The sequence below is a fragment of the Schistocerca piceifrons genome, chromosome 5 (genome assembly GCF_021461385.2).
Source record: "Schistocerca piceifrons isolate TAMUIC-IGC-003096 chromosome 5, iqSchPice1.1, whole genome shotgun sequence".
Classification (NCBI taxonomy): domain Eukaryota; kingdom Metazoa; phylum Arthropoda; class Insecta; order Orthoptera; family Acrididae; genus Schistocerca; species Schistocerca piceifrons.
This window is the reverse complement of record NC_060142.1, coordinates 314,168,699-314,195,482: the sequence shown is the minus strand read 5'-3', so window position 1 is coordinate 314,195,482 and position 26,784 is coordinate 314,168,699. Positions and strand designations below refer to the sequence as shown.

General features: G+C 42.6%; 1 protein-coding gene across 1 annotated transcript in view; it reads left to right on the top strand.

Moving 5' to 3' along the window:
• The window catches only part of LOC124798137, a 643,772-nt gene that overhangs the window by 536,107 nt on the left and 80,881 nt on the right, over positions 1–26,784 (top strand). The window contains exon 2 of the mRNA XM_047261409.1: positions 22,527–22,668. Within this exon, the coding sequence (XP_047117365.1) occupies positions 22,533–22,668 (136 nt within the window). The 5' untranslated portion in view covers positions 22,527–22,532. The remainder of the gene's footprint in view (positions 1–22,526; positions 22,669–26,784) is intronic.

The following is a 26,784-nucleotide window of genomic DNA, read 5'->3' as shown; positions in this document are numbered from 1 at the left end:
TGGGAAGTGGCGGTGCGGTCCCCTACGGCACTGCGTAGGATCCTACGGTCTTGGCGTGCATCCGTGCGTCGCTGCGGTCCGGTCCCAGGTCGACGGGCACGTGCAGCTTCCGCCGACCACTGGCGACAACATCGATGTACTGTGGAGACCTCACGCCCCACGTGTTGAGCAATTCGGCGGTACGTCCACCCGGCCTCCCGCATGCCCACTATACGCCCTCGCTCAAAGTCCGTCAACTGCACATACGGTTCACGTCCACGCTGTCGCGGCATGCTACCAGTGTTAAAGACTGCGATGGAGCTCCGTATGCCACGGCAAACTGGCTGACACTGACGGCGGCGGTGCACAAATGCTGCGCAGCTAGCGCCATTCGACGGCCAACACCGCGGTTCCTGGTGTGTCCGCTGTGCCGTGCGTGTGATCATTGCTTGTACAGCCCTCTCGCAGTGTCCGGAGCAAGTATGGTGGGTCTGACACACCGGTGTCAATGTGTTCTTTTTTCCATTTCCAGGAGTGTATTATACTAGTTTGTGGCTGGTCTTCTGTTTGAGGTCTAAAAGTTATAATTTATGAATTTTTATTTTGTTGTGATTGCTGACCTAAAACTGCTTTAATTTTAAAGGTGGGGCCGCGCGGGATTAGCCGAGCGGTCTCAGACGCTGCAGTCATGGACTGTGCGGCTGGTCCCGGCGGAGGTTCGAGTCCTCCCTCGGGCATGGGTGTGTGTGTTTGCCCTTATGATAATTTAGGTTAAGTAGTGTGGAAGCTTAGGGACTGATGACCTTAGCAGTTAAGTCCCATAAGATTTCACCCACATTTTTAAAGGTGGAATTGCAAAGGTCATATCAGTCCTAGGGGTGGGCAGCACATCTACAAGGTAGCCGGAAAAATACGTTTCTTTGTTCGAAGAGTAATTATTTTCAGGTACTTTATCCGAAAATAATAGTGGTCAATGTACCGTACTTCCGTTTCCCGTTGAATGTATAAAGAAATAATGGTTCAAATGGCTCTAAGCACTATGGGACCTAACATCTGAGGTCATCAGTCCCCTAGACTTAGAACTACGTAAACCTAACTAACCTAAGGACATCACACACATCCATGCCCGAGGCAGCATTCGAACCTACGATCGTAGCAGCCGCGGGGTTCCGGACTGAAGCGCCTAGAAACGCTCGGCTACAGCGGCCGGCTATAAAGAAGGAATAAGAAAAGAAAATTCATTGTGTTTTGCCGAAGATGGAGTTCAAAAAAATCTGAAAAAGAAAACAGAGAAGGGACCATCTTGCAGAATTTCAAGAGATTTTAACAGAATGTAGACACAGGAGATTAATTAACTCATTTTGTATTACCAAATCAAACTGTTTATTATGATTACTTAGACTCTGCACCATTGGTGATTGTGATTTAAATACGGAAATAAAATACGAAAACTCTCGCCGCTCTTGAACCACTGTAACATATTCCAGAAATCATCGAGAGTGAATTCTCACCAACAATAGGGCGGAACATGGCAGCAGACGAACACTAACAAAATGATTTTGCAGCGTCATTAAACTCTACAAATCTTTAACTATTAAAAAGGACCTCCAAGAGGAGGGTTGCTAATGGATTCCTTATTCGGCGTTGTCGGATAAGATACCATTAATTGCACAGTGAGTCATCAAAATGTGTCAATGAGTACTCATTACCTCGATTTTAACGAAATGTTACCTGCTAGGAAATGTTGCTCAGAAGGACTCCTCAATTTTTACCTGCTCAGTACCCGAACCCAGCAAATTGTCTAAAATCGCCCTTACCGCAAGCATCCGAAGTCCACACTAATAGCAGATCCGTGCGTACAGATTTGTTATGGGTGAATGCTTGTCTTTCTTTGATTTTGTTGTAGGTGTTAGTAAGGACCAGAGCCGACACTATGTAGCCGAATGTGACAATCTACTTTTTTCGAGTTATTCACAAAAATATAAATGTTATGGCGAGCCGATTCAAAGAGTTAAAACGAGAATGGAAACTCTCGCACGCATCTTTCATTCTCCAAACCGCGGAGGATTCGTCTCCCTAAGTGTATACGGTGTCCCAGGGGAAATTGTCGATAACCAGGGATACGACAGGAACGACCGTTGGTAGCAAAGAAGTCGAGTAAACATGGGCTCTAGAATGCATGCGTTAAGAACGATGAGCACTTCTTCATCTTCGGTACTGTGAAACACATCTCTTCTACTGCAAACTCTTTACTTTCCATATTCAGGGGGGAGGAAGTACAGACCAAAACAAGTAAAAATTTTCTAGCGAACATGGGCTCTAAAGTGCGTACCTTAAGACTGTGAGCGCTTGCTCAGTAAAAGAGATGTGTTTCACAGTAGCGAAGATGCGGAACTGCTCGTAGCTCTTGGTGTATGCATTTTAGAGCGCACGTTTACTGGATTTCTTTTGCTTCGAATGATAGTTCCTCCCGTATTTTCGAATACTGACCATTCCTCCTGGGGTACACTGGAGGTACGCGTTCTACTACCTGAACGGCCAGTTGAGGAATGCGGGTAGGAGAGAGATTAGTGTACACTGCTCAGCCAAAACATTATGACCACTGCCCAACGCGAGGTTGAATGCCTCCTGGTGGCGTTGCGGCCACGTGACGCAATAAGGAAAGAATGTAATAGGAAGACAGACAAATGGGCAGTCATTATAACGAAGATACGGGCCGCAAATGCGTAAATCCACTTATGCAAGTGGTTTTGATAAAAGGCACATTGTTGTGCCACTGCGGCTGGAAACGAGAATCTTTGAAACGGCGAAGCTGGTTGCCTGTTGGCGTACTACTCTCGTGAACACGTGTGGAAAGTGGTTGAAAGATGGTGAAATAACGAGTAAGCCGTATGATGTTGGACGACTACGTCTCATTACAAAACGTAAAGCAATCTGTGGCAGATCTGACTACAGAGTACAATGATGCTGCGGGCACAAGTGTTTCGGAGCACACCGTTCAGAGGCCATTGTTGAATAAGGAGCTCTACATCATACGACCCCTAAGACTTCCTGTGTTGCCCCAACGATATCGTCAGTTACAATTGCAGTGGGCATAGCATCACTGCGTTTTCACAGTGAATCAATAAAACGCGTCGCCTGTTGAATGAATTGCATTTCTTGTTACACCAGGTCGAGGGTTGGGTCCTTACACGCCGTTATCGAGGCGAATGGCTGCATGAAACGTGCAACGCGCCACAGATGCAGGAGGGTGAGGGCAGAATCATGCTATGGTGTACATTGAGTTCGGCTTCCACGAGATCTGTGGAGGTAATCGAAGGCATCATTACACCATTGAACATTATTGTGGACCACCTGCATCTCTTCAGAATGGTGCTGCAGTGATTTGAGGGGCATTACAGTGAATTCAAAGTGATGTCTCGGCCAGAAAATGTGACTGGTCTGTAACCACTGGAACATAGCGGTCGCCAGCTGCGTGCCCATAAACCACCATCCCGTAATTTTCAGTAATTGTTTGACCTGTGCGTACACATCTGGTGCTACATACTTCTTGAATCCTGTCAAGGACTTGTAGAATCCATGCTAAGCGGAATCTCTGACGCACTGTGAAAAGTGGAACAATATGCTATTAAACAGGTAGTCATAACGTTTTGGCTCATCAGTGTATACTTTCTCGACTTTTCTGAATTACGAAGTTCGTGTTCGCCCGCGAGACACTGACAGTATCGTTCAGTTGGAAGTTTTTAAGTTGCTTAAAAATTTACAATCGTGCCTACAGCAAACTATCTCAAGGGCTGCAAAATATGTCTCTTTTTCTGTACTGGTCATTTATGTTAAATTTTCCTAAAGATTGTAGAGACGCCCATAGTTGCAGTCGATGGCGTACATCAATAATGGTTCAAATGGCTCTGAGCACTATGGGACTTAACTTCTGAGGTCATCAGTCCCCTAGAACTTAGAACTACTTAAACCTAACTAACGTAAGGACATCAGACACATCCATGCCCGAGGCAGGATTCGAACCTGCGACCGTAACGGTCACGCGGTTCCTGACTGTAGCGCCTAGAACCGCTCGGCCACCCCGGCCGGCTGCACATCAATAATGTTACGTTTCATCAGTAGGTAAAGAGTTAGAATGATATGCTGGAAGAAACTGTAATTATTAGTACTTGCCCGGCAATTGGAGAATAGGTAGTGACATATTCTCAAGTCGTGTGTCACTGTAGGGGTTAAATCTTCAGTCTTCCTGTGTAAGTGGGCTGCTTCTGTGTTGGCAGCATTGTGGCACTGTGTAGCGCTTTGCATTGGATCTGACTGCGCTTCTTTGTAAGAGACTCTGTGGCTGGTTGGACTCATTGTTGGAAATTAATGGCCAGTAGTGTTGGGCAGTTGGGAGTTAGTCGCCAGCAGTGATGGGAGTACTGTTGGGTAGTTGGAGGTGAACAGCCAGCAGTGATGGATGTTAAATGCGAGAAGTTAGCATTGATGCAGGGTAGGGGTCTGAAGTGTTAGCGTAGGCTAACGATCTGGAAGTATCCGACTTGGAGATTGAAAATTATTCATGATTATATATCTTTATACTGGATGTCAATGACGATTTATATGCGCGTTTGAACTGTATGTCACATTATTAAGGTAAAAAATACGTTATTTGGTTTGCAACAAAATCTTTCCTTTGCTAACCACATGCCTATTAGTAGTTAGTGGCTTTAGTAGATAGAATCTTTCATTTAGCTCTCAGTATTGACGCTCACAGTATTTCAGTAGTTCGCGTAATGAAGAATTTTGTGAGGTTAGTGCTTAATGAAATGTATAGGTTATTGTTAAAGTTTCTTTTTAGTCAGGGCCATTCTTTTGAATTCATTATTTGAACTCAGGTTGTCATTTTTTTGAGCAGTCAGATTCCGTTGCGCTAAAATATTGTGAGTCAGTATTGACATGATAAGAAAAAGTAAAGAGAAAGTAGGCTCAGTACGTTCAGTTTTACTCAGCTGTTTTAGAATCAAATGACGTTGAAGTTTCATGTTCTCAGTCATTCAACAATTTATGTACAGACACACTCATTTAAATAAAGAAGTGTCACCTGCAATGTCTCATGGAGTGAGGATATGAGACATCTTCCGTTGGATGAAGACGTTCAGTTAATTTAAAACGAATTTGCTGTGCAACGGTACTGTGTCTTCTCTCTCTCACTACTATCACTAACATAGAAACGGAACTACGCTCTACACTCTGGCTTGGATCGAGCGGCATTTTGATCGGCGTCCATTCACCAAAGGCGCTGCCAGTACTTAAAATTCGGGAACTAAACCCTCCAGTCTGAATAACTATCGAGTTTTTTTAGACTCAGTCCCGTAATTCCAAACACAACAATTATTCTTAATATTTTAATAACAATAATCGGCTGGCTCTGGCTAATAAACAGCTAGGGTCTGTCTCGAAGCCGAATTTTTCTTGACTGTAGTGCACATTATGTGGGTCCGTCACATGCACTGTAAACCAAGTTACGATTTACCCAGCTGCATGCTCACGTTGCTAAGTTTTGTTTCCGCTCTTGGTCAACAGAGCGATAAAGATAAGAGAGGTTGTAAGATTTTGTGGCTGTAAAAGCTGGTTGAAGATTACAAAGGCATCGAAGCTTGATCACGAGAACTGGGCTTCACGACGTTGGGAGGCTAGTACAGGGCAACACCAGGCACTGTTTGGAGCTGTGTGGTGACGCGTCCGCTGGCGCAGCATCCCGTTTGGAGCTACCCGGAAGGGGAGAAACGCTTCCAAGAAGCGACTGCGCGCCTCCGTGAAGGAAAAGCTGCGTGCCGCGGCTCTGCTTTCGGCTGATGAATAATTCATGGATCTTGCTCGGCCTTGTGCTCTCCCGTGCCCAGCACAATCCTCGCCCCTAAAACCTTAAACATTACTACTGTTCTGATGTAAGCTCTTCAGCTCCCATTCGTTAAATGGAAAGGGAAACACCGAACTCACGCATTTGGAATTTCAAGGTTGACCTCGTGACTTCAGTGCATAGTTGTGCTCGGTCACGTTATAAGCAGCAGTGACAAGTCACAAGTGACAACGGGATTAGTAGATAGTGATCTTGAGTACACTAAATGTTAAGCGATTCCCCCACCCGTCCAACGGTGAGAAGAAAAAGGGGTACCGAGTCTCTTTCTGTCTGTCACATTGTAAGCCTTTTTTGCCTCCATAATGGCGAGCTAAAATGCATGTACTCAAATAGCTACCTATCGAAAATTATCGTAGGAAATGTACTTCCCTGTTTTTTTCTCTCAGTGACCAAATACCTGCAAACAAACCAATGGAAAGCGCTGGTTTTCCTTTCCTTTTCATTTTTTGGTCTTGATAGATGCCTTCTTTTTTTTGGGCGAGGGAGGGGGCGGAGGGGGTATTTTATTCTCACTAGTTTGTTGCTGCCTGTCACTATCTCTCATGTGCCAAACTCTTCAACTCATGAATGGCACCAACAGCTAGTCTCCTCAATAATTTGTTGTGAATATTCTAATCTCCGTCTGTCCCTACAGTTCTTCCCTCTCCATATCCCTCTAGTAACCTGATGACTTAACACATGTCGTGTAATGCTGTCCCTGCTTTTTACCCATCTTTCCCTACATTTTATGCCTGTCCTTCTCAGAATTTCAAACGCCTTTCACCATTTTACATTGTCTAACGCTTTTTAGGTCGACAAATCCTCTGAAACTTCTTTTCTTCCAGAATTTTCGAGACATCCTCGCACCAAAACACAAAAAAGATAATGATAAGAATTGTTCATCCTCCAGCGTAAATTACATTCTCTTAGTCATGCAAAAAATATGGCATGCTGTGACTCATTCACTCTTCAGTTACATAGGAAACATCTCACTCTGTGTATTTAGCTGTCGTGTATCTTATTAATCTACATTACATGTATATTGCCAATATAAGAACCCACCGGCAGAGTCTCTTAAATATTATTATCTGTACTTCTAAATATTTATTCTGTAGCACATTGTATCTCAGGCCAAAGATGATGATGTAACAAATTGTGATTTATATTGCATACATATTCTTTGTATTCACATCCAGTGTTTACATTCTGTGAAAAAGTGTAAAACCAAGTGCAGCTAAATACTGTGTATATTTGTATATACATCTGACAATGTTAATTATGGGAAATGATTTGCAGTGGGTACTATGATTCAGTGCACTGTAAGTGCTGAAAACGTAACATTTCTGTTTCATAAACGTTTCGTTACTGATTACTAAACTTTGTTCATTTCGCCAGCACCACCACTAAAGCGTTTAGCTACACTTGGTCCACGATATCATGTTCCTGTAACACCTCCATTGATGATGAGACTGGAGTGCCTCGAAAACAAGTTGATGGAACAGTAAATCGTATCTAAAATCCAAAAAAGTGACTGGTTGCTTATTTATACCGTGACAAAACGCCAATTTTTTTATATTTTTCTTAACTTTTGTTTCCATTATCAAGTGCTGAATTGCCTCTTTGGTCCCTGAAGCCAAAGTGACAGCATCTTTCGTTTTATTTTCCATTCTTCTGTGGATTATGTAGTTTTAAGCAATTGTGCGTTTATCCTCGCATATATCTGCCCTTCCTGTCTTCGAGATCGTGTGGATATCTTACGAAAGTGCGATGGTATGTCTCCAGTCTCATAGATTCTACACACCAATTTGATTGTTCGATTGTCACTAACTCCAATGTTTTTATAAGTTCCGGAGGAATGTTATCTATCCCTTCGATCTTATTTGGGCGCACTTCTTCCAAAGTTGTGTTAAGCTCCGACTCTAACCCTGAATTCCCTATGTCGTCCGTCCAAATCGACTCCCAGTTGTCCTGCTAAGACTGCAGACACCTCTTCTCCTCGTAGAGTCCTTCAATGTACTCTTCCCACGTAACCACCTTCTCTTCTGAGTTTGACAGAGGAATTCATTTTGTACTCTTAACGTTACCACCTTTACTTTTAATTGCACCGAAGGTTGTTTCGACTTTTCTATATGCTGAATCAGTCGTTCTGACGACGATTCTCTTTCCGATTTCTTCACATTTTTCCTGCAACCGTAACTGAATTGAACAGGTTTGTTTTCAGACGAGACACACAGCCAATACCATCGCACGTTTGTACTCTTGTGTAGATATTTTCAGTGCAATACTGATACAAAGATAGGTGAAGGTAAAACATCAGACGATCTGCAATTACTCTGTAATGAGCCGCTGTTGACCACGGATCGCCCTAGACCAAAATTCTTCTTGAAAATCCATCTAAATTTTGACGGTGGTGTTCGAGTTCTCCCTGTATGCTGCAAACAGTAATTCTCTTCCGATCCTCTCAAAGGTTGGGCTGGGCAAACGATACTCTCGTTCGAACGAGCTCGAGATTTCCTGAGACACCGTAGAACTTGATACAGTATCGAGTGCTGCTCGAACAATCACGTAACATTTGACTCACGCGGTGCAACAGCAGGCGACAGCGAGGAATTGAAACACTGCCCAAATGATGTTCCGTGAAATAAAGCTGAACATATTAACCATAGAACCTCGTGTTGAGATTGATCTAATTTACAGTAACAGTTGTCGCACAATATTTATGGATACCATGTACAGGGTATCTCTCTAAGAGTCATCAGGCGTTTTGCTCTGATGTTTCAGCACATAATTTCGTTTTTGCGTTGTTTAGTAGGAGTCAGCTCAAACACACAGTGCTCTTTACGTCTTTCATGCGAAGCCCGTTGTCGATGGAGAGCGTCGATTTGCTTCCCGTTACCAACGAAACGATCTTTAGAGCGGAATTTTCTGTGTCCGTTCGATTGAGCGGCCCCAGATTACTCTATTCCAATATTTGGTTTATTGATTAGTGCTGAAAGTAAGAGTAAAACTCTAAGAAAAGCCGGTACCGTAGCATCAACGACACTGCTCTGGCTCGCGCTGACTCCTACCGCCAAGCATGCAGCGCTACTGACTCGCTGTTGGATTGCTGTTTATTTTTAGTGTTTTACTGTCCTCCTTATTACGTGTCAATAAAGCGAATATCGCACTAGAGTAATCTGGGACCGCTCTATCGAATGGGCACGTAAAATTCCGAATTAAAAATCATTTCCTTTGTAACAGGACATAAACCGACGCTTTCCGTCGATACTAGGCTTCGTTTGAAAGATGTGAAGAGCGCTATTTGTTTGGGCTGATTCCACCTTCACAATGCAAGAACGAAATTGCAGACATCTGCTGAAACAACAGGGAAAATGCGCCTGACGACTCTTGGGAGACACACCCTGGATAAATATTTATTATGATTTTATTATGTAAAGCTAACAATCAATAATAATTTACTAAATGAGCTACAAATGATCATTTCGCTGTTCATATATTACTACAAGGTGTAAATAAGTTAATCAGCTTTAAAACAAGATGATAACATTAGGATGAAACAAGAAAGAAAATCTATTGGGAACTCAATGACTAATAAACGAAATAAATAATATTAAACTGATAGTAATTGTGATCGCGAGAATAAATAAGTGTGGTAAGACACGTTGTGGAAAAAGTACCAACAAGCGTCACTAAATCGCAGGACGAACTGAAGCTTGAAAGCTCGATAATTAGATTAAATCATGGTAGTGATAATTTATTTCCTAACGACTGTGTTTCCATATTACCTGTACTATATAGGATACTGCAGTTCGTGCTTCACCGTTATTTTATGATTAAAATCCATAGTCTCGAGATATGAATTAAAAAACGCCTTCAGTCACAATTTTTCATGTTTTATTCAGTACACAATGCATTTCGGACCCTGTGGGTCCATCTTCAGGTGTAATTCGTCTTAATACATGATTTATTTGCTCTCTTGAATGAGATGAAATGCATATTCCTGGCACGGAAAGGTTTGACGTTAGGTTACGAACTTCGTAAGTCAGCCGCGGAAAATATGTGCGAAATAGTGGAAAAGATGAATAGTGTAAACTTACCAAATAATCATGTCATCCCACCACGCAGAAACATGCTGCATTAGGTCCATGCTACACAGAGTACACTCTCTTGATCTACAAGGAAACACCCTCAAGAATGAGATACATACAATAAAGAGCTTTGCCATTAAGCAATGGATACACCGGCAAAACAATTGACAATTTAGACAGACAAATACACAAACGCAAGGCAAAGAATGACAAGACTATGAAAGAAGAGAAAATATTCGCCAGTATCCCATAACCTTTTTTTTAAAAAAAAAAAAACAAATGTAACAGTTTCATTCTCAACTAATAGTAAATTAGGAAACTTACTCATCCATAACATAAGATCAAATACACAAACATACAACAACAGTGGAGCGTACAAGGTAACATGCCCCAGTTGTTCTGTCTACTATGTAGGGAAAACAGGCAGAAACTTCAAAACTCGTTTTCAAGAACATGTAAATGCTTTCAGGCTCAACCACTTTGAAAAATCAGTCATTGCATGTCATCAACACTCTAGTAAACAATTTGGTAGTATGACATAATGAAGCCAATGGTAAGATCCTAAATCTGTTAGAACAACTGGAGATATACATCCACAAAATCAAAAAACCAGAATCGATGTTAAATGAACAAATAGATTTCGCAAGCCATAGCTATTTCAGTAATTTTAAAGATCTGTTCTAAAGTTATTTCCTGTATATGTCAATTGTTTCCAGTGTATGTCAATTGTTTAATAATTATCTTTAGGACTATGAAAAATTCATCTTTGACCACACAATGTACAAAAACATCTGTGAAGTGTTTACAAACATGTGCTTGCGAATGTGCCTCTTGAATGAAGTGATATGCTTGAAAACGATGGAGGAAAAAACTGTTACTAAAACGTTAAAAATGCTTTTCTTGGATTATTTGGTAAGTTTATACTGTTCATCTTTTCCACTATTTTAATTCATACCTCAAGTGTATTGATTACAGCCACGTTTGAAGCTGCAAAATGTGGATGAAATTTTAAAAAATCCATAGTGTATTAATAACACCATGTAGTATGAACAGAAGTCGCTAGATCGTTCGACAATCGAAAACTCGAGCAAAGCACGTGGTTTCTCGAGCTGTGATGTCAACTGTTTGAACAATTCGAGTCGGGCTCAAGCATAGCACTAATTTACATGTGTCGATTTCGTCTCGCTAAGAATGACCTGTTGAGTTCTACTAGCCAGCAATTTCTCAATCCAGGCACAAATGTGGTCCAGCAATCCGTTAGCTAGTGTCTCGGTTACTAAGCGACGGTGCTGAACCGTAAGGGATGCCTTCATTTCCGCTGCCAGCCAATACTCCACCTGCGGTGACTAACCTGTCGACGAGACGCTGAAGTCTTCAAACGCACCGCGTGCGAAAGTACAGTGTTAGAGACAGGGGCTGGTATCCAGCTGACGCGGAAGGTTCCCTCGGCCCCTGTGGCATGCGGCGGACAAAGGCGGGTTCGGCCGGCTTAATGGCCCTCCTGTGGGACAGGACAGTCCCGTACCCCCAAAGCGCGTGTACCTGCCCGCGCTCTCCAGAAGCAGGCAGCCGGCGCACACAAACATATCCGTTCAGTCAGCCTGCAGCCGCGCTATGCCGCAGCGAGGATTCCGGCCTTGCGCCTACCGCCAGCTCCCGCACTGCTCTCCAGTAAGTGCTTCACGTGTACACCTTAGTCGTTATTGACTCATTCTCTTTTACCGCTCTGTTTTACGCTGCGTCTCGTAATTATAGGCCGTCCTAGAGCATATTTCCGCCAAGGGATGATATCTGTTGTGATTTTCGTTCTGTGCTACAATCACCTAAGCCCGAGATTTACACGAGCGACTCTCTGATCGAATTAAAGTTATTCGTTGTGTGTGCACGTCGTGTGATTGCGTGTAGACCAGCTGCCAACCAACCCCGCGGGTGGGACAGTGGCGTCAATTATCATTTGACAGTGCCGAGTGTGGAATACCTCGCAGACTGCACATGCGTAGAAGCAGGCAACCGTGGCATCGTCTGCTACATCCCTCCGTGCTGACTCCTATTATAGTAATGAATTTTGGGCCTTTGTATGTTCTTAATCTTTACTTTATTGTTTAGTCGTTTTGCGTGCCATATTGCAAGGGTTGCACGAGAGCATGCAGAATTTTCAGCTATAATGCACAAGAGAGACAAATTATCTGAGATCGAGAAGGAATTTACGTTTTAAGGTACATGGACAAAGGAAAGGCCCACACTAGCGTAAAAAAAAGAACGTGAATCGACAAGAATTTTCAATGACAGTGTTTCAACAGTGAAAAAAATCAATCCTATTTAACGAGAAAAATTGTTTTCTGCACAAAGGATAAAGAAAAAAAGGTGCCGTTTACTGCATTTTAAATATTATTTTACGTCTTTCTTAGTATACACAGGGTAGTCCATCGATCGTGACCGAGCCAAATATCTCACGAAATAAGCGTCAAACGAAAAAACTACAAAGAACGAAACTTGTCTAGCTTGAAGGTGAAAACTAGGTGGCGCTATGGTTGGCCCGCTAGATGACGCTGCCATATGTCAAACGGATATCAGCTGGGTTTTTTCTTTAAATAGGAACCCCCATTTTTTATTACATATTCGTGTAGTACTTAAAGAAATATAAATGTTTTATTTGGGCCACTTTTTTCGCTTTGTGATAGATGCCGCTTTAATAGTCACAAACATATGGCTCACAATCTTAGACGAACAGTTGGTAACAGGTAGGTTTTTTAAATTAAAATACAGAACGTAGGTACGTTTGAACATTTTATTTCAGTTGTTCCAATGTGATACATGTACCTTTGTGAATTTATCATTTCTCAGAACGCATGCTGTTACAGCGTCATTACCTGTAAATACCGCATTAATGCAATAAATGCTCAGAATGATGTCCGTCAACCTCAATGCATTTGGCAATACGTGTAACGACATTCCTCTCAAAAGCGAGTAGTTCGCCTTACGTAATGTTCGTACATGCATTGACAATGCGCTGACGCATGTTGTCAGGCGTTGTCGATGGATCACGATAGCAAATATCCTTCAACTTTCCCCACAGAAAGAAATCCGGGGACGTCAGATCCGGTGAACGTGCGGGCCATGGTATGGTGCTTCGGCGACCAATCCACCTGTCATGAAATATGCTACTGAATACCGCTTCAACCGCATGCGATCTATGTGCCGGACATCCGTCATGTTGGAAGTACATCGACAGTCTGCCATGCTGTGAAAAATCTTGTAGTAACATCGGTAGACCATTACGTAGGAAATCACCATACATTGCACCGTTTACATTGCCATCCGTAAAATATGGGCCAATTATCCTTCCTCCCACAATGCCGCACCATACATTAACCTGCCAAGGTTGCTGATGTTCCACGCGTCGCAGCCATCGTGGATTTCCGTTGCCCAATAGCGGTTATTATGCCGGTTTGCGTTACCACTGTTGGTGAATGACGCTTCCTCGCTAAATAGAACGCGTGCAAAAAATCTGTCAGCGTCCCGTAATTTCTCTTGTGCCCAGTGGCAGAACTGTACACGACGTTCAAAGTGGTCGCCATGCTATTCCTTGTGCATAGAGATATGGTACGGGTGCAATCGATGTTGATGTAGCATTGTCATCACTGACGTTTTTGAGATTCCCGATTCTCGCGCAATTTGTCTGCTACTGATTTGCGGATGAGCCGCGACAGCAGGTAAAACACCTACTTGGGCATCATCATTTGCTGCAGGTCGTGGTTGACGTTTCACATGTGGCTGAAGGCTTCCTGTTTCCTTAACTAACATAACTATCCAGCGAACGTCCAGACACTTTGATGTTGTCGTCCAGGATACCGAGCAGCATACATAGCACACGCCCGTTGGGCATTTTGATCACAATAGCCATACATCAACACGATATCGACCTTTTCCGCAATTGGTAAACTGTCCATTTTAACACTGGTAATGTATCACGAAGCAAATACAGTCCGCACTGGCGAAATGTTACGCGAAACCACGTACTTAAACGTTTGTGACTATTACAGCGCCATCTATCACAAAGCGAAAAAAGTGGTCCAACTAAAACATTCATATTTCTTTACGTACTACATGAATATGTAATAAAAATGGGGGTTCCCGTTTTAAAAATCGCAGTTGATATCCGTTTGACCTATGGCATCGCCATCTAGCGGGCCAACCATAGCGGCATCTGGTTTCCCCCTTCAAGGTAGAGTAGTTTCGTTCTTTGTAGTTTTTTCGTTGGATGCTTATTTCGTGAGATATTTGGCCCAGTCACTATCAATGGATCACCTTGTATATTTTTTGGGCAGATAAATGTAGAAGTTTGAATATTTGGACGAGTCGTTTACTACTCTTTCAATTCTTAGGAGTGTGGACAATTTATGCTATGACCTTCAATAACTTCCACAATGAATATTGCTTCGCTCATTAATGAACTCTGTCGTTATTGCCTGTACCTTTATTCTATTACTATTTCCAATTTTTTTTCGCAATATGGATAATCCTTCATAACCTCACTCACGCCGTTCAGGTGCCAAACTGCATAGTAGAGTTCTCGCAGTACACGCAATTTTTGTTCACGCGTGGCAGGCGACGGTGCATTAGACCCACTTGCAACGAGTAGTCGGTTGAGACAAGGAATTCGCTCCCGTGAAAGGGACTTCTTGATTTATAGGGGAGTCATTCTTATTAGGTCACGTCACTTTTTGTACAAGTATATGCTTTATTATCACATACAGAGGGTGTACAACTCCACCGACATAATTTCGAAGAATATCCAGCGGTATTTTCTGAGTATTTTGCTTCTAAGTGACCCAGAGATACGCGGTATTATGGACAAATTTACTGATTAACAGTTGCTCGATGTGTGCAATGTGTTTGGGTTAGCTAAATTATGTGGAAGAGTGACACAATGAAGCTATGTTGACTTGTTTCTGCAGTGATGCCAATCACATCACAGTTCTAATGCATCTCCAAGTTTTGCAACTCTTCATTAAGATATGACAAGAGAATGTACATTGACGAAATAGAAATGCTATAAAGACATTAGACGGAATCTATTATTAGGTTTTCTATAAGTATAAGTTGTTAAATAACACCGAGAATGTAAGTATATTATTTATTATCATGCTCTGCGAACACAGACGAAGAATTTAATAAATAGCTTAGCTCTAAAGACTGTGAGCTAGACGTGAAGTGGAAAGAAGACCAATGAATAAAGAGGACGTATTGATTCATATGACCCTCTCAGGGGAGGTCATGCAGCATGTTTCCAGATGTCAGAACTGGATATGTAGGTTGTTTTTCACAGTATACCACTTCTGAACAATCAGTTATTAATCTGTTTGGATCATATAATAACTGTAACGTATAATATTGATAATACACTGAAACAGAAGTCTTTTGCACATATATGTATTGATAAAACGTCTTTCATTTTACGATATTTGCCGTTATTTTACCATTGGTAAGAGTAACAACACAAATGCTTCTAGTCCAAAGATTTTCCGACTCGTGTTAAACATAGTTGTATTTCTTTGCAGACGAAGAAGACGAAGTCCCCGCTAAATGGTGTCCCATTATTTTTTTCCTTAATTTACGAGATTGTTTTCCGCAAGGGAACAAAAGATTCCTGCCATTAGAACAGAATTTCATAGCGATGTAAGTCAACCTCCGCAGGGCGACGAAAAGTGAACGCCGTGCGCTACGCAACAAAATGAAACAAAATTCAACTAAAAAAATTTTTTTCACTGAACAACGTACAGTTGGATTTGTCTAATTGAGAACTGCTAATGGTACCGGAATAAATAGCTTTAGTTCCACTACAGAAAAGTAGGAAACGAAGTCTGCACAATTTTGTACTAACAACGGATAGCTCAGTTATCGCTACTTACACTGTGTGATCAAAAGTATCCGTACACGCCCAAAAACATACGTTTTTGATATTAGGTGCATTGTGCTGCTACCTACTGCCAGGTACTCAATATAAGCGAACTCAGTAGTCAGTAGACATCGTAAGAGAACAGAATGGGCGCTCCGCAGAACTCACGGACTTCGAACGTGGTCAGGTGATTGGGTGTCACTTGTGTCACACGTCTGTACGCGAAATTTCCACACTCCTAAACATCCCTAGGTCCACTGTTTCCGATGTGATAGTGAAGTGGAAACATGAAGGGACACGTACAGCACAAAAGCGTACAGGACGACCTCGTCTATTGACTGACAGAGACTGCCAACAGTTGAAGAGGGTCATAATGTGTAATAGGCAGACATCTATCCAGACCATCACACAGGAATTCCAAATTGCATCAGGATCCACTGCAAGTAATATGGCAGTTATGCGGGTGGTGAGAAAACTCGGATTTCATGGTCGAGCGTCTGCTCATAAGCCACACATCACGTCTGTAAATGCCAAACGACGCCTCGCTTGTTGTAAGGAGCGTAAACATTGGACGACTGAACAGTAGAAAAGCGTTGTGTGGAGTGACGTATCACGGTACACAATGTGGCGATACGATGGCAGGGTGTGGGTATGGCGAATGCCCGGTGAACGTCATCTGCCAGCGTGTGTAGTGCCAACAGTAAACTTCGGAGGCAGTGGTGTTATGGTGCGGTCGTGTTATCCATGGAGGGGGCTTGCACCCCTTGTTGCTTTGCGTGGCTCTATCATAGCACAGGCCTTCATTGATGTTTTAAGCATCTTCTTGCTTCCCACTGTTGAAGAGCAATTCGAGGATGGCGATTGCATCTGTCAACACGATCGAGCACCTGTTCATAACGCACGGCCTGTGGCGGAGTGATTACACAAAAACATCCCTGTAATGGACTGGCCTGCACACAGTCCTGACCTGAATTCTATAGAACACCTTTCGGATATTTTGGAACGCCGGCTTCGTGCTAGACCTCAACGACCGACATCGATACCTGCCATTCCCCAAGTAGGCTTCCAGCACCTGATGGAACGTATGCCTGCGAGAGTGGAAGCTGTCATCAAGACTAAGGGTGGGCCAACACCATATTGAATTCCAGCATTACCGATGGAGGGTGCCACAAATTTGTAAGTGATTTTCAGCCAGGTGTCCGGATAATTTTGATCACATAGTATGTGTAGAACAGTCCACATTTGCGCCGTACTGGAACATACAAAGAGATGAAGAAGGTAATTATCCTGCTAATAGATGCAAATCGTTTTGTTTTGTCGCAAATATGAAATGAAACATTTTGTTCAGTAGCGAATGGCCCTCACTTGCGGAACAAACAGCTTGTGCTCGTGGTACAGATGGTGTGATCTGTGGAGTAGATGAATCAGGATGCTGGCGCGCAGCTTCTATCCTTTGACGTACCGAGAAAAAAGGCAGTTGACTGGGTTCACGAGGAAGTTATACAGGAGACGCCCGCCCCGGGGAGTTCTGCACTTCTTCAAAGCGGAGGAAGAGCAGCCCATGTTTTGCGGGGTACCACGTCCGCTCCCTCGCGGTCAGAAATAGCGTAGCGCCGTTTCTCGGAAGATGTCCTGGTAGGAAGCTCTCTGCACTACCGTGTCCATCGGAACAGTCGTCTCCGGCACGCCGTCGAGAATTATAGTCTATTTTAATACAATGCTGTAAGTAATTTTCTGGGTACCCGAGCAATACGCTATCGCACTTTTAACCACTCTTGGACTACAGATATAGGGAACACTCCGAAAATATATTACGGGATGAAATGGAATTCAGTGCAGAGTAATGATTAGTTTGCGAAAAGCAAAATGGACGCTGATGGTCATAAACTACAGGTCCCCTGATTGGTAATTTCAGTTGATAAATCGTGTAAACGTTCCGATGTGACTGGCTTTTTGCACGTTCACCATAAAAAGTGTATTTTGGCTAGGAACGCACACCATTTCTAATTATTTGTGAGATTTTTGTCACTGGTAACTTGTTTATAACAACAAATAATTAATGAAAGAGGCATTCGCTTGTGAGAATAGGCAAAACATGATAGCGACACATCTGTGATGAAATTTTTATACCTGTTAATGTTGGTAATTTTCTTGGTCTCAAAACATTAGTGAGATCATCTTGTCGAAAGCTTTTGCATATTTATGTTAAATATCTCCAGCAACAAGTATTGCCTGTATGTCAATACGAATGACTTTGAGAGTTGCTGTCTAGAGTTGTCTGGAACAAGATTTCTGATTAGTTTTAATCTTGATCTTGGGCTTCGCTTTGCTCCATCTTAGGAACACACGGTTATGTCTTACTATTCAGCAAAGTGAGCTTATTGGGGAGGATGATCGTGAAGTAGGTTTTCCCAGATCGCTTGAGACGGAAGACGAAATGATAGCCTCAAGAAGGGAACGGCGCATTCTCTCCAGCATCCTAGTCCTCTTGCGCTTATTCGGTGTCTTTGGTGACTTCTATGACGATTCAACGTTAGGCTTCATCGTCAGTCCAGAAGTGTTAAAAACTGGTCCATTTGAACCTTAAACTGACAAAAAATGGTTCAAATGGCTCTGAGCGCTATGGGACTTAACATCTGAAGTCATCAGTCCCCTAGAACTTAGAACTACTTAAAGCTAACTAACCTAAGGACATCACACACATCCATGCCCGAGGCAGGATTCGAACATGCGACCGCAGCGGTCGCGCGGTTCCAGGCTGAACCGCCTAGAACCGCGAGTATGTAAACAGTTACGAGTTGTAATTCTTATTATCACGTAGAACGCCACCAGAGTTCGCTTGTGTTGTTCGTGTTTAGTGTTGTTACCAGGCGTTTTAGTGTACATAAGGGGGGGGGGGGTGAAAAACGTCAGGTGTTCAGTGAACACTATGAAGTACACGGAGATGCCACATACTTGTGCGAGACAACGCTAACACCAGTTGACAGTTTGAAAGGGGCTTCATTGTGGGTGGCCAACTGGTCGAATAGTGCTGTGATAAGATTTGTGGGACATTCGGATGTGGCAATGGCCCGATGCTGTAATTACTGAGGAGGTGAGGGCAGGCATACTCTAATCAACGCTCCTGTCGATTATGTCTGATCGCCACAAAGAAGGATCATAGTATTGTGCATCAGCCACATCGCTACCTCTTCACATCTGCGCTTGCCACCTATTGGTCAGAGATGGGACTGCTGGACTAGGGAATTATCGTGCCGTGTCTAGGCTGCCGTCAACACCTCATCACAAACCGCTGCTTTTGGAGTCGTGCTTGACTGGGAAGCAGGGAATGCTGATGAATGGTGTTGTGAGTCATAGGGTATGACTTCAGATCAGGGGTGGTAGTGACTGAGGAATCTCTGACGGAACAACGCTACATCACGGACATTGTGCGTCCACCTGTGTTGTCTGTCATGCTGCAGTATCATGGTGCCATTTTTCAACAGGGCACTACTCGTCCACGCACGGCGTATGTGTCTGTGAAGTGTCTTCGTAGTCTGAGTTACTCCTGTTGGCGGCAAGATCTGCAGCATCTGTCCCCGATAGAACAAATATGGAACCTCTGTGCAATAGATCGTTGCAGTACGTGGTTACAGGGCCTTCAGCTGTTCAGTACGAAACGAAAATTAAAACACTTGCAGCAGTGGCTTTTGCATTTACTTTATTTACGGAACCAGTTTCGCTGTTCCATTACACCATCTTCAGGCCCCTGACCAACGTAATTTGGGAGGAATCCTATCTCGTGTGCAATCATAATAAGAGCCAACCGATGTCAGCTGATGAACGAAGTGATAACGTCATGCAAACCAGAGATCTACAAAAGGGACGGCTACAGGCTTTTTAATTTTCATTTCATCTGTGGAACCACCTCGGACGTCAACTCTCCCCCGTCCAGCATCTAGGAAGCGGCTTTACGACACTGTTTCCAAAAGAATTCGTGCATGCATCCACGTCAGAAAGGGCTCAACGACATGCTGATAGGCAGACTCATACTGCCTAGTTCTTTCTAAATTTGCACCATATAGTAATCACTAAAATAACGCAATATACTCTGTCAACTACTGTTCAGGGTGCTTCACTGTTGTTGTCAGACAGTGTATATAAAAGAGATGTTGATCAATAACTTCTCGTGAAAATCCAACACAGCAGTCTTGCTACATCAGATAAAATGAACGCATTATTTCGAAGCCGAATTTGTCTTTCATTATCTGTAGCTGCCACGTCATCCAAACGAAATCCGGGACGAAGACTCCTTGTTTCTTCCACACTGGTGGACCGGGTGTAAAATCCAGCTTTTCTTGCTGATCACAAATATTTATATTTTTGACTCAGCTGTATTCATTCATCATCAGATACCCTTGCGTGAAGAAAAATCTGGACGTGTACTCGTACTAATTTAGATATATGTGCCTCATACATTTCGATAACTAGGAACGTACATAGGAATGAAGTGTGTTTGTGTGTGTGTGTGTTTAAACCTGGATTTGCTTGATTGCGGCTGTCTATTTTATCCAAGCAAAGGTAACGAAGATTAGGATTTAGCGTCCCGTCGAAAACGAGGTTATTAGAAACGATACGTAAGCTAGGATTCGGGAAGGATGGGAAAGATACTGACTTTGGCCTTTCAAAAGTTCCATCGAGGCACTCACCACATGCGATTTAGGGAAATCACGGAAAACCTAAATCTGGAAGGCCATGAGACGTCGGCGAAACTGTGTAATTTGTTTATAAAATTAAAGAATTTGAATGCTGTGAACTGTAAACTGATTTGAATTGAACTGGTTTCCTATTCGTAAAACTTTCGTGTATGACTGTATCGTGATTTTGAACAACGCAACTGATGTAATTATGAAAACGCTATCTCATAGAATGAGTCGCCAAACTATCTGAGACTGTGTATCTTTAATTTAATTAACTTTTACTGAAATAATTAGAAACGGTTAAACTGTAGATTGTATAGGCTATTCCATGAAATTCTGTATTGCGCAATGCAGTGAACAGTGCTAAAATGGACGAAGCCATAGAAGTGTCTTACAGTTCCAAACACTGAAGTACCAATAAAAAATCTACATAAAACTGCAAAACAACTTTTGAACGAATAACTATCCAAAATACTTTTAAATTTACGTACCAATACTGACTAAATACAATTCCAAACCTTAAATAATGCAGACGCGATTTAACACTGCACTGTGAGAATAAGATTGTCCGCATAAAAATAAAATTTGAACTGACCTTCGGCAGAAGTACGACTGATATTAATTCTGAAATGCAATACTTAATTTTGAATGATCTTACTGTGTTCTGACTTACGTTAAACTCGCCCAGATTTTCATGGTTTACCTGTGGCAACGGTAACTCGGTACTGCTCGGAAGTGATGAACATTAAAATGCAGCGCAGCAGCAAACCAGCTAAGGGAAAGAAAGCCTTGTGCAGAGCAGTGCAAGGACATGCAAATATTCTAGGCAAACTAAGCTTTGGCCTTAGCCACTGTGTTCCGCAAAGTGCAATGCGGCGGCAAGAAACTGAAAATATAAATATTTTTGAGGAGACGGTGGAAGATATTGCATTCAGTAAATGGTCAAAAGAGATTAGCAAAAACTATATTGAAACTCTGATTTCTTAACAGTTATAGTCTTTTTAACAAAAACTACAATATTTTCTAAGAAAATTAGGTGTGTTAATAGCGTGGTAAAGGAGTACTAAATCTATTTACTTATGAGTGCAACCTACGCGAACAGGTAACTTTGCTTTTTCACGTCTGAATAATGAAACTAACTAATCCGAACCAGCAAATAAAAATCCCGCTAAAAGTTTCTGTTTTCCAGACACTCTGCAAGTAAGCAGTGTAACAACAACATTACCTGAAAATCTTCACAGTTCTCAGCTCAGTCTTTACCAAATCATATTTCCAAAATTCAGCATCATTCTCTATCTTTATGTCTGTACTCTGCAAGGTGTCTCCAGACCACTCAGTAGTGTGACCAACACCCGACTCACTAGCTTCTCAATCAATGTTACTACCAACGACAATGCTACTGGCAACGAAAGGTCACATTGGTTGTACTCAGAACTTCTGTGGCGTAACACATCGATTATAGGAGACGTCTACTTGAAAAATGTCGAATGTACAGACATGCTGTGTGACGTATAGAATTAAAATAGAGCTCACGTCACTTCGATTGAATACCAAAAATGAGCTACAAACCTTACAACTGGCGTTAATCAGAGCTCTGGCTGTTGGGGATTACCCACTAACCACACGCATACGCATGTTTTCTAAGATAAAAAAAAAAAAAAAAAAAAAAAAAAAAAAAAAAAAAAAAAAAAAAAGAGAGGTTCAAATGGCTCTGAGCACTATGGGACTGAAATGCTGTGGTCATCAGTCCCCTAGAACTTAGAACTACTTAAACCTAACTAACCTAAGGACATCACACACATCCATGCCCCAGGCAGGATTCGAACCTGCGACCGTAGCGGTCACGCGGCTGCAGACTGTAGCGCCTAGAACCGCACGGTCACTTCGGCCGGGAAGGTAAAAGCAAACACGGCACTCTAATGACCGGGACCGAGTATTATGATGAGTTGAGGTGTGTGCTCCAGATCGGCTTATATAAGACGAGACTGGTTGTGTTGCAGGAGGCGATGCGGTGGTTCCGGAAGGGCAGCGGCGACTCCCCGCGCCTGCTCAGCCTATCGCCGCTGCGCAGCGTAGACCCTATCGACGCGGACGTCGACACCACCGCCGCGGACTGTGTGCCCAACCGGCGGTCCCGTATAGGTGAGTAACTCGCACTGCTTCTGATTTATTCGTTTACCCTTGTCTCCCTGCTGCTAACGATGTGCTACGGTGGTCACGACTCACAACTCTGAAATACGTATTAGGGATGAACTGGCATAAGTACCCCGCAGCCGTCCTGATTTAGGATATTTGTGGTTTACTGAAATCACTTACGTTTAATCATATGATTCATGCCACAGACGATATTCTTCTCTATGCGGTGGTGGTAAGTTCCTATGCGCCCAAACTGCTGAGGTCATCGGTCCCTAGGCTTACACACTACGTTATCTAACTAACTAACTTACTCTAAGGACAACACAAACACCCATCCTCGAGGGACGACTCGAACCACCGACGGGGGAAGCCGCGCGAACCGTGGCAAGGCACCTCAAACGGCGCGGCTACGCCGCGTGGCGATATTCTTCTCTGGCTCTGTACCAGCCGAGTTTGTATTTCGTTTTTATAGTGTTCGACGTCTGCAAGACTTTTTGACATTATGACCAAATTAATAGCTCAAAAGAACAGAATCACCTTCATCGTTATTTTCGGAATCACTTGAAAGCACAGCCGCTGCCTTTACAGCTCTAATGATGGGATGATCCTCGGAGCCATAAAAATATCCATTCACACAGTCATCCGGATCTTCATTCTCACATGGAACAACTGAATAATCATCGTCAGAATCCTCCGGAATTGTTTCAGATTCATTCATTAGCTTCTGGTTTCAAGATAGGGCCATCTACGACAGGAGAAGGAACTTCAAAACGAAAACTGTAACTATTTCAAACATCAAAATACAGTCAAAACATTAAATAAGCAAACAGTACATGAAATCAATAAACTGTAACCACATAAAAAGAGACGAAGTAGTCAAAATGTATCACAGCACATGGCATCCACAGACAGACTGTAGAAAAAACGAGTTATCTCGATATTCATTCATAACAGATGGCGCGCAGAACACTAGAAAACTTTGAACCCATTGTTTTAAGTAATATAAAACGGTACGCTGTCCTGAACGACTAGTGTTCATCGGAGAAAAAGGTATCGTGAGGAGCACCCCAGGGTAATATGATAGGACCGTTCTTGTTCTCTAGATACATTGGGGAATAGGGTGAGCAATAGGGTGGCTCTTCTTTCTTCTTCTTTTTCTTGCGTCTTTTTCCCACATCGGCGCAGGGTCGACATGCTTATTAACGGATATGGGATGGTTAGTTTAAGAGGTTGCCAGATGCCCTGTTGCCACCCCATTACCCCCCCCCCCCCCCTCCCCCCCAAAAGAATTCATGTACCTCAGCAGTCGGCGTGCGTTGTTACTAATCTGAAAATGGGTGAATGTTTTCTTAATGTTTGCAAATCGTGTAACTGAGGTTGGACTTGGGTACCAGCCCGGTGTTCACCTAGTGGGATGTGAGAAACCGCCTAAAAACCACGCCCAGGCTTCGTCGTAAATCCGCCAGGCGAATTCGATCTGTAGACGGTTCTCCTCCCTGTCCCAGAAGTGGCATTTTAACATGCATGGCCCTCCGGCCGGGTTAGACTGGCTCTTATATGGCATATTTTAAAATATCTTATAATTTTTCTTGAACTACCCAGCCGTTTTGTTCCATTTCACGTAAAAATGAGCTGTGCGATGTTTGTGCTCAGTAGGGTAAGAGTCCGTGGGCCTTCAAAATCAGAAAATCCATTAAAATGAAACCATGAATTTCGTAAAACATTATTTCTGCATGATATGTCCATTCACTAACCAATGCAAGCAGTTTATTTCAGTCTCTTTATCTCACCGCGCCCTCATGTCGCAGACCGCACTGGTAGGGTGATATAAGAGGTCAGTGACCACACAACAGGTAGAGGGAGCGCAGAGTGAACCGAGCCGTTTCTCTTCACACCCCAATAGTCCCTCAGTTTCGAGAGAAGGCAGCAGTCATAGCAAGGACAATGACTTCGTCCTAGTTCGTTTATGGAAGTAAATTTATTTGTTTGGATATTGGCCGATTAAATAACTGGAAGCAAACTCGCATCTGTCAAACAAACGTTCAAAGATTTATTCTGCAGTGTGTGGGAGTCAATGTATGGGAGTCAAAGAGACACTGTACCTATGCAGGAAGTGATGATTCATTGGGAAAAATCAGGAATTCCTACACAGGATCTGATAACTGCTTGCTTACATCACAAATATGGTATCAGCAATAGAAGTAAATAAAAAAGACACCTGGAAGGTCGTCGGAAGTTGACATGCGAAACGAAATAGATGTTGTTCAAATACTGGTGACTTTTTGACACAGCGTTCGCTAGTGAATTAAATTTCATTACTATTCAAGATACAAACGGGTTTTAATGAATGAATGGGTGAGAGCAAAGGCAGCGGAGAGAGGCGAGAGCGAAGCGAATATGAAACCCAACAGATCGGTAAATCATTTAGTTATGAATTTATAACATAAACATGTTTAACAGTAAAAGAAAGGATAAGCCCACGACTCATCCAGTGCTGTTAATTTTACTCATATTCGGTCTTTTGACATACTATCGTTCAGATCTTTCTTACCACTTTTTCTCAGACCGACTTGCCGGATTGCTGACGTCAAGTTCCAGTACTGTCTCAAAATTTTCACCGCCATCGGTAACAAAAGAGGATGGCTCGTCATTTAGGGGCTATCTATCACACAAGGTGGACGATGAGAGTTATTTATTACTTGAAAATGCTTTTGCTTCGTGATGAATTTGAATCATCACCAAAAGAAAGACAGGAACTTCGTTATATTTGAATCTTCGTAGTCACTGTGTATGTCGAAGAATATTTCTCCGTCTCTTCTGCAGCGAAAGCATTGTATTTGGCTTTCAGCAGACTTTCGAAGCTCTATAAATATTGGTTTTTCGATTATGATATTTCTCATGTGGTTTTACACAAATTGGAAAATTTGTTAGGGCACCTGTCTTGTATTTTTTATCCTAATTTATATTCTGATTCAAAAATGAAAATTGTTGATGCGCTGAAAAATGAGGCAGAACCGAGATCAAGTAGGAAACGATCAAATTCGAGAAGCCATCAACTAAGTCGAACAGTTCGTTTCGATTAAAACAATCAGAGAATAAACTGTACGTTGAAAATAACGTAGCAGAAAGAGGCGTCTAGCTCATGGAGGTCTACAATAAATTATTTACAAAAGACAAGAAACAGAAGTAGTGAGCGCTTTAGGTCGTATCGTTCTAACGCCGTAAAAGCCCATGGCAGGGGGAAGAATACGAATTTATAAGAGAAAAGTTGCTTTTTCTCTTCTTATTTGTCCATAAACATAGGACATAGCAGTGTCGTAAATTCAATTATAAAAGTTAATGCAACATATTTAATTAAGAATGGAGTTGCAAGTAGTGACCCGAACTGAATTATTAAAATTAATATAACAAATTGAAAGTATCTACTTTTTTGTAATGTCTTTCAGATAGGGTAAGTGATACCTTTTTTTCCTAAATTTAGAGACCTAGGGGCACGTTTTCCCGTTTCCCATGGTGTCAAACTATGGGGTAGCAGAAAGAGGAAATCAGACTTGAAACGTAAAGACCTTCTTAGTGACGTTTTGCTAATGGCGCTGTAGTGTACGGGGAGTGCCGTCTGTAAGTGCGTGTAAGAGGACGCAGAATGACTTGGACATAATTTCTGTTTTGCGTGACGAATGACAGCATGTTCTGAATTTGGGAACGTGTAAGTTGGTGGAGGAAAAACAGTCCCATAATGTTCCAATACGACACTGGTTGCAGTGTGCTGCTTCACAAAGCCAAAACGATCAAATATGTAAGCGTATCGTTGCAAAAGCGATATTAAATAGGACGAGCATTTAAAATGGGTTTCTTGGGAAAACTGTAGCCCATCTATAAAGCAATCGCGTGCGGAACACTTGTGCACCCCTTTGTTGAGCATTGCTCGAATATTTGGGATCCCCACCAGGCCGGATTAAAGGATGTAGTCGCAAAAATTCAGAGGCGTGTTTCTAGATCTGCAACTGATATTATTCGATCCGCAAGCCATTATTACGGAATGCTCCGTGAACTCAAATGCGAGTCCCTGGAGGTGAAATACTGTTGATAAACATTGGAGAACCGACTTTCGCGACAGACTGC